This window comes from Echiichthys vipera, assembly GCF_963691815.1.
Source record: "Echiichthys vipera genome assembly, chromosome: 7".
Classification (NCBI taxonomy): Eukaryota; Metazoa; Chordata; class Actinopteri; order Perciformes; family Trachinidae; genus Echiichthys; species Echiichthys vipera.
In genome coordinates, this window is record NC_139832.1 from 21,972,444 (window position 1) to 21,981,557 (window position 9,114).

Below are 9,114 nucleotides of genomic sequence, written 5' to 3' on the forward strand. Positions count from 1 at the left end.
AAAAAGCAGGACAACCAATCACGTCGCTTTGATTGTGGACCTATGGAGTCCCATACAGCACATGCGATCCATTAAACTCAACACAATCAAAACACAATACGGAAAACAAAATAACTTTTACAGCTGAACATCAGAGACAACCTTAGTTGGTCTATTGTGCTTCATACAGATTAGGCCTGGTCTGTCTATACAACAATCATGGGATTCTTACTTCACAGATGCGTTCGAGCTACTGTTGAAAGCGGAGGCATCACGGAGCATGTAACACTGAAGGTGACCATGAGGGAAATGGTACATTTACAAGATGATTAGCTGTATGTGATCATCTGTCATCAATTAATGGTGCGTTTATTTAATGCAAACCTTTTGCTTTTATGTACAGTATGCTTTCCTGTGTATATATGTAAGATTCTCCAGAGCTTTGATTGAGCTTTGCATTCATTTTTCTGCCTCTGTCCCCTCAGTGTTGCCCGCTCTGTGACACATCCGAGTGTATGTCTATGTGGCCGTAATGTAGGAGTTGTTTACTGTAAACATCACGGGCCATGAGGACTGCACAGGCAGCATGGTAAAACTGTAATACTGTAGACTGCACAGAAATCCTAATTAACCTAATTGTTATACATTCCTATGTTCCATAACATTGCACATGCCTTTAATGAACACTTAGCACCATGCAACCTGAAGATGAGATGGCTCCTGAATGCATCAAAAGTTGAAAGAGGCCTTCTGTAATGATTTTCTTTTACATTAAAAGTGAGAGTCAATGAGAAAAGATGTAACTTATATTTCATGTGAACTTTTACATCTCTTTAGTGTTTAATATTTAACAATTCTACATTACATTACACTTTAAATTAGGCTGGCACTTATACTGTAAAAGGCCCTTATTATTGAAACAAACTTTGGGAGACTGAACTTGAGTTTCCTCCTTACAGCAAACTGACACAGGTGATGTGATTATACTTCAGCTCCAGTTTAACCTTTTATAACTGCACATACAGTTTGCAAGGGGGCTTAGTATTAAATAAGGCTTTGATGACTGACACTCATGTACAGTAACGTGATTTAACAAAACCTCAGCAGTGCAAATGAAATGATGTTGGGAGTTCGCGCTTGGATTATTTCAGGGCCTGACAGTTACGACTCTCCAGGACTGTTTGGATCAATGACACTTAAGTCTCTGATCAGGATTCCCACCTCCCTATGTTTGCTCTGCTCAAAGACATACAGTAAGCGCAGATTTAATGTTGACCATTCAGTCCTGTCTGAGGGAGCCTGTCTTGGGTGAAGATATTAACATGCTTTGAACTTGTTAAAGGGTGAGATTGATGATGCTAGGTACAGTGGTGCATACCACCAGGGGCGGTACAGTGTACAGTGGTGTGTCTCGGTCTGGGTGTGGCTTTAGTGCTCACTCTACTCCTCAGCGGTGTGAGGCAGCTGTTTCTGATACAGGCTGAGGACGTGATGCACAAATTGGTACTGCTCGCACGTCTGGATCATCCCACCCCTGAGAAACATACAGAGAAAGACATACACAATATGGTTGGTCAGTCGATCCACTGAACACCACTTTGTTTAGACTGTGATATCTCAATAACATCATGATTAAATCAGTTTCAAAGTTTTCACTTATCAAGTGAGATAGCTCATTATCTACAAGACCTATTGGTGCAAAGTTGTGTACAGACATCCATGATTCCCAGACCTAAATGACTGTGGTGATCATCTAACCTATCAGAGTTTTTTGGAATTAAAAACATTGTTCCCAAACTGGGGCGTGGGGCCTTAGAGTTATAAATGTAGGGGTACGGCGAGGCTAAATGCTGCTAGCAAAGCAGTGACAGGTTTGTGGAAGGACAGATGATAAATCTACACCGCACACAACGTTACAACTACCAATACAAACCAAGAAAATACGATTAGGCATATCTCGCCCTTGGCTTCACCAGTACATATCTGGGTAATTAAGTGAGAGGGGGGCCTGCGGAAAAGGTTTGGGAACCACTGCATTAACACTGGTTAACTTACTTAGAGTAAAACTTTAACCTGGCTTTAAAAACATTTAAGTCACTTCGTAAGAAATGAGGTGGCCATTTTAACGATCAAGTTTTAACGGTCAAATTGATCTTATTTTTTATCACAAGAGGGCTGTGATTTAAGTGGTGTAACACACTGGTTGCTTATCCTATAAACCTATGTCCTATATATTTTCATGGAAATCCAAACTTAAATTTACAGCGTCATTTAAAACCAGATCAATTGCAACTACATCATGCTCTTTTTCCATAACAAAAAAAAACATTTGACGACAAGAACTAAACATAGACATGAGCATGGATAACAGCAGAGGATGTCTCACCTGTCCAGACGGAGCTGGCAGGTGGTTCTCAGGATGTCAACCATGCCCTCGGTCCTCAGCTGCTTGCACAGGATGGAGGTGGCGATGAAGCAGCCAGTTCGTCCAATTCCGGCACTGCAGGCAAAAAGTTGTAAGGGTAAAGGGACGCAGGAGAAAGTGAATGGATCAGTGTATTGATTAGATCTGATCCCATTAATTTGATTAATGCCAAATCCTCCCTGGGGAAATCAGACAGCGGAGGACTGGAAGAAGGGAAATGCTCTGCTCTGCCAAGTGGTTTTGTAAAAAGCAGCAGTAAAAAAGGTTCTTCCAACATAATACATAGGTTATTTTCCCTATGCATGTATATTATCAACATGGGTTTATTTTAGGCCTTTAGACTCGGCCATCTGAGCACATTTTCAACTCTTAATTTGTCCCTATATCACAAACAAGCTACTTTTTTACCTGCAGTGGACAATTATAGGGCCACTGGAGGGCGGGGCTTCCTCTCGGGCCCTTTCCACTTCCTGTACCAGTTCCAGAAGAGGTGGAGCCTTGTCTGGAGTCTTCTGATCAGGCCACGAGGTGTACCAATACTGCAGCAGACTGCGCTCCTCTCCCCCACACTGTCACACAGACACACAGAAATGCACAGATGGGCATTCAGGCATACTATACGGATGTGATCATATTGCGCACACATTTACACGAGACAGACACACTGCGAAGGATTTCTGATCAGCTTGTTGCTCTGCATGCATACCCAAATTGTTACCTTGGTGTCAGTTGCTATGACAACAATGAACGCAGAGCAAGACAGCAAAAAAAAGGGTTATAAAAAAGAGCTTACATAGTCTATTCATCCCTTGTCTGTACTGTAACCTAATCAGATCCATCAGCTGCCTCTATTCCCAGATCGTCAGTGTAACAATAATTATTAATCCAACAGATAAACAACATAAATAACACACTTTCAACTTAGAGAGCACATTTATATAATGACCCCCTGGTGCTTAGTAATCAGCCTGCATTTACTGAAATATCATGTTTGGCTTGCTAAGTGCCAATGCCACCATGACCCCAGATTCAATATAAAGCACCCACCATGAGCACATGAATGGCACAGAAAAGGACAGCTACGTCAGGAACATTGCACAAACCACCACACAACACGCACGCAGTGAGTCTGTATGTGCGTTCACAGTCTGATGAACACATTTAGTTTGGCAAAGAGAAAACTAGGGTAGTGTTTACTTGGTATGTTGAGAACCCAGGACCACAATCTGGTGTGATGGCAGACAAATGCACACTACAGTGCTAATGTTGTTATACATGGTCTAATACACAGTAGAGATTTATTTGTCCCGGTTTTCAGATATTTTTTAATGTCACACCAAAACAATGGATGTGACCACTTTCTTTTTTTTTAATTGAATTAAATATATATATATATATATATATATATATATATATATATATATATATATATATATATATATATATATATATATATATATACTCAAGTAGATATTTTTATCTACTCCATTATAAACTATAAACTATAAACATTGATGATGAGGACAATGATGATGATGATCCATTGTTTGTGGCATTATATATACTGTATATATATATATATATATATATATATACATATATTTTTTTTTTCGTAGAAAGAAGTTCCAATGAAAATGATCACTGTGAAATCTGTGAATTATACAGAATAATGGGTGTGTTGATTCTGGAAAGATTCATTGCTGTAGTATTTTTAGCCCCTCTGGAATGCACTCATGGTCCTCAGATGATGAACAATAATGACTTTGGTGATCCCTGAACACTTTTGTTTATGATCAAATATGTGCAAATCCAATGACATTACCAAATGCCTCAGCTGTACTTTTTGTTTAGCACTAATTAACATTTTCTAGCACGCTCACATAATTGACTAGATTGTGAACATGGTATATTAAACCTGCTAAGCATCTGCATGTTAGCATTGTCACTCTGATCATGCTAGCATGCTGATACGTTACTTTACAGTCTCACAGAGCCGCCGCAAAGTGTGGCTGTAGACTCTTACTTTTGTTGTAATGTAACATTCCAATTCTGTGACCATGATAAATTAAATTACATTCACCTTCATTGTATTGAAAAAAAATAAAACAGAAGGTATCTGTATATACATACCACTGGAAATAAATGCAAACATAGTATTTTATCTGACCCGTCAATTTGTTCGCAGCAACATTGTGTTTTGTGTGTTTTGACTTTTAATATGTCACCCTTTTTGTGTGACATATTAAAAGTCTTTCTGTGTCTTACCTTCAAAGTAAACACCCTAAGACTGTAGTCATCCTCCTGTGTTACCGAGATGACGGTGATCTCGATGCCCTCATGGGTCACAGTGTCCTCAGGCCAGTACTCTGCACATTTCTGCAAGATACAATGGACACTCAAGTAGATATTTTTATCTACTCCATTATAAACTATAAACTATAAACATTGATGATGAGGACAATGATGATGATGATGAGTGATCCATTATTATCATGTTGCATTTCACTGACCTCGTTTTTCTCCTCCAGGTTGGTGATCATCACTATGATTGGGCATCTCTCCTGCCACACCATCCTCCAGAAGTCCCCCACTGTGTTCACGGTGGGACCCTGGGTGGCAATGTATGCACAGTCCTCATCCCCGTAACCCTGAACACACACACACACACACACACACACACACACACACACACACACACACACACACACACACACACACACACACACACACACACACACACACACACAGTTATCTGTTTCTACTTACTGAATAACCATGAAATAGAAATAAAGTTATAGTGGCTACATAACGGAGCTGTGCTGGAGCAAGACATTTCTAATGAATACCCATGTTTCCACTTACTTTGAGATAATTAGCATTGATGTAAGTAGTGAGGAAATCTTCTTCATCTGGTGACTTCAAGATCACTCTACTGTGTGTGTCTGGAGGTGGAAAGTGTGAGATTATCATGAGAAAGAAAGACAGATGGGTCGTAATAAAAAGAGATGACAGCAGGAGACGATGGTAAATAATATTTATGCGTTCACACTGTATCACAACTTATAGCTCAATTTTATTCCAGGATTGATTTGTGTCTTTTTGTGCCTTGTGTCTCACTGTGAGTATCAATATTCTGGTGCACAGAGAAAGAGCTCTTACAAACACATTTTAGCTAAATGGTAGATGATTACTCATACTCACTGGGTAAGATGGTTTTGTAGCGGTTCTTTCTCACCAGCCCCGGATAGTTGTACTCCTTAGGGTCCACAAAGTTCATGGGAGTTTCCTGCCAATGGACACAGAACAATGGGTGCAATAGCAATTAGTTCTTTCAGAAACGGAGGGGAAGTCCTAGCCAAGGCAGCAAAACAGTAAGAAAATAATATCCAACATTAAATCATCCACTGCCCTTCACAGGATACTGCTTCTGGATGAAATTATACGGACAACTTGTGTGTGGTCTTGTGCACACATCTTTCTGCCTAGCAGACACTTGAATCCTCTGTGGGTTTCCCGCATGCAAATATGCCTGCATCTATCCTTCCTTCGCCCACTAACAGACAGTGGAAAAGCTTACAGGTGTGTGCAGAGCTCCGCTGTGTGGTGTGTGTGTGTGTGTGTGTGTGTGTGTGTGTGTGTGTGTGTGTGTGTGTGTGTGTGTGTGTGTGTGTGTGTGTGTGTGTGTGTGTGTGTGTGTGTGTTTGTGTGCATCTATGCCTGCATCTATGCGTGTGTCAGCGTGCGTCTTTTCCGGTGAGTCTATGTTCATCCCTGTTAATCTAAAGCATGTAGGTGGGTGAGCTGCTGTTGCTGCACTCACATAAAACTCAGCCTGCAGGCTCTGGTCATCCATGGCCCGTGTGTGTAGCATGGCAGGGGTCAGGGTGTGTGTTCCCTGTCGGAGGTACTCCTTGGCAGACTGATCTCTAGGAGAGAGCTGGGCTCCATAGCCGTAGGGCTCAGTGCAGCCTGGTGTACACATGTCCAAGGTCAGGGAAACGTTGGAGCCCCTCCTGTACGATACATATTGAATCATACAAATTCATACAGTATGTACGATATGTGCTTCTGAATCTCCAGATATTTGCAAACAAATAAAACCAGTCACGTTACAACTTTCTGTCTATCACTCCTTTCCTGCCTCTTAATTCCAAAAATACTCCCAGCCCTCTGCAACCCACTCTGACCTCTCCTGAAGCCCCACTGGTGTGACAGTGAGGGTGGCAGCGTCTCCCTCCGTCTTGGTGTCAGCGCCCATGTCAAAGACAGGAGTCTGGGGCTCGGGGTCCATGTCAAGCAGATCCTCCTGTGCGTCCGTCCACTCTGACAGGGTGAAGGAGGGCTGGCGGCTAACAGACTGACGCCGATCCCCAATGTCCTGCGACACTGTTCCTGACGACCACAAGCCAGCGCCGTAACACCATTTACACACCATGTGGACAACCTGGGGAGGAATGAAGCAGTGAATAAGTATGCAATTGTTTGACCATCCATTTATCAAAGCCAATAATAAGCAAATCAATCAAGCAAGAAGCCAATCCCCAAATGAAGAAATTAATGTTTCAATCAATCTAGTTTATTTCAAAGAATCTTGTTCCTTCATGGTAATCGCACACTCATGCAGAAATTATCAAATGTTATGGGTAGAAATTGAATGGTCTGTCCAGTGTCTTACCATGATTACACAGATGGCCACACCGATGCCTGCAGTTCCATGAATAATCCAGTTGTGCTGTTTGGTGTTTACTACCTCCCTCATCAATACCATGGACTGGGCAGTGCAACAAGAGAAAGACAGGGGGAAGAGGCAGTTAGATGCAGCCAACAATAGATTCAAAGATCTTTTTTAATGTCTCCATCCGAAAGAGGCAGCTTTATAGGGCAGTTCCAGGAGCCAACACTTACGTCCATTCCAAAAATCGGGTGGCAGGGTAAGATGAAGCCAAGGTAGAAGTCGATGACCTGCAAGGCTTTGTAGATGGAAGTGAGAGGTCCATTTCCTTCCACCACAAAAAACACCCAGTACCCCTGGGAGGAGAGAGGGAGTGAAGACAGATTGTCATTGTGAACTCTCCAGTCATTCATGCACTGGTAATCAGTCAGCGCTGTGGCCGCTCTCAAGTGAAAAGCGAACAGAGAAGAAAAGAAGATGGACTATTACACAGGTATAAAAAATATGTAAATTGACCACATGCAGTCTGGTGTCATAATCATGGAATTACAACCTTCTTTTTTCCCCTTTTTTATGCATATGGTAATGTTGCACCTGTCCTTTTTTTCTAGAAGGAATCAAACATGAAGTCAACAGAGACAGAGATAGGAAGAGGGAAAGAAAGAGGAACAAATACACTGTCCACTATGCACTTAAAAATAAGGGTCAAGTTGATAGAATACCTAGTGCTCAAGTTTCATTTGCATTGCTAATGTTGCAACTGTGGATTTCCATACTGGTCTATATTACATACTGAGCTGAAAACCAAAGCTGGTGCAGTAAAGTTATCTTAATAACTAGTAATTTTAGATTTAGATTTCACTTTTACTCAATTTTATGGTTGCAACCAACATCCTTTCACATACCGTTACTTGGGAGACGACAAACAGTGCCGCCCAGCAATGGATCTCAATCACCAGTGCGTACACCTTGTGCATAAACACTTCCTCTCCCTGTGGGCATTGGCCCCCCGCGGGTCTATCTTTGCATTTTGCGAGCCCATCTTTTTTAGAGGCTCCGTCGCCTATTTTATCAGACTTTGTGGGCTCATCCAGCCAGACGGGGTCTTCGTCGGGCCTCAGGAAGATGGAGTCCTCGGTGTGGGAACGGGTGGAGCTGCTCAGCCGGCGGGTCATGATCCCCCTGTTAAATGAAAGTATTTGACATGCCTCACTTCTGTGATCACTAGGCTTTTACAGCTGGATTCTGACTGTTTTTGACATTTGTTGTGTATTTGCCATTAACACCATCTGAAAATCTAACAAAATACGGAAAAATGAAGAGTGTGTGATGTCCAAGAATATCCAAAGAACACAGTTTAAATGAAACAAATATTGTGAGCTTTAGTTGTTGCCTTAACCCATTATAAACACAGAATGGCCAATGTGGGTGGCTGTTTTATGGTTTTATACTGTTTTGAGACCTCTCACACATTGTTAGATTATAAGACACCCTGCATTAATAACATTTAACATGAAGCCATACTCTGCCTCCTGACCATTAAAATGTCTTCAATCAAACATTAATGCTTTTTGTTTTTGTTGCTTTATTAATAACACATGCACAGGAGAAAACTACTTGTTGATTTCCAGTTCAATTATGTATTAGCTGTGTTTGTCAGGTTGTGTGTTGGTTTATCAGGCTGTGTGTTTTTAAATTAACGTGTATTACATGATAGAAAGAGTTGCGTTTGTTCCACAGGCCTATTCAGATGTATAGCTAAGGGGCTTGGAGTGGCTCTCATCTCCGGATCCTCTTGTCTCCCTCAGATTGGACTCCATTGTGTGAATGTCTGTCTGTGTGTGTGTGTGTGTATGTGTGTGTGTGTATGTGTGTGTGTGTGTGTGTGTGTGTGTGAGAGAGAGAGAGAGAGAGAGAGAGAGAGAGGGAGGCTCTATTGTGGAGAGATGAGTCAGGGGTAGCGTGTTTACAGCCCTGTCCGTCGCCTTGGCAACAGAGTGGCTCTCATCCCTCTCATCCGTTCTGAGCATTATCATCT

General features: G+C 41.7%; 1 protein-coding gene across 1 annotated transcript in view; it reads right to left on the reverse strand.

Moving 5' to 3' along the window:
• Nucleotides 1-1,385: 1,385 nt before the first annotated feature.
• Nucleotides 1,386-9,114, reverse strand: part of LOC310948973 (tyrosine-protein phosphatase non-receptor type 5-like) — a 12,510-nt gene continuing 4,781 nt past the window's right edge. Inside the window, exons 3-14 of the mRNA XM_083916286.1 lie at nucleotides 7,982-8,258; nucleotides 7,310-7,432; nucleotides 7,080-7,175; nucleotides 6,592-6,848; nucleotides 6,225-6,417; nucleotides 5,606-5,690; nucleotides 5,267-5,346; nucleotides 4,915-5,052; nucleotides 4,670-4,780; nucleotides 2,813-2,973; nucleotides 2,366-2,479; nucleotides 1,386-1,513 (exon numbers count right to left, since the gene is read on the reverse strand). Of these exons, the coding sequence (XP_083772412.1) occupies nucleotides 1,420-1,513; nucleotides 2,366-2,479; nucleotides 2,813-2,973; nucleotides 4,670-4,780; nucleotides 4,915-5,052; nucleotides 5,267-5,346; nucleotides 5,606-5,690; nucleotides 6,225-6,417; nucleotides 6,592-6,848; nucleotides 7,080-7,175; nucleotides 7,310-7,432; nucleotides 7,982-8,251 (1,722 nt within the window). The 5' untranslated portion in view covers nucleotides 8,252-8,258 and the 3' untranslated portion in view covers nucleotides 1,386-1,419. The remainder of the gene's footprint in view (nucleotides 1,514-2,365; nucleotides 2,480-2,812; nucleotides 2,974-4,669; nucleotides 4,781-4,914; nucleotides 5,053-5,266; nucleotides 5,347-5,605; nucleotides 5,691-6,224; nucleotides 6,418-6,591; nucleotides 6,849-7,079; nucleotides 7,176-7,309; nucleotides 7,433-7,981; nucleotides 8,259-9,114) is intronic.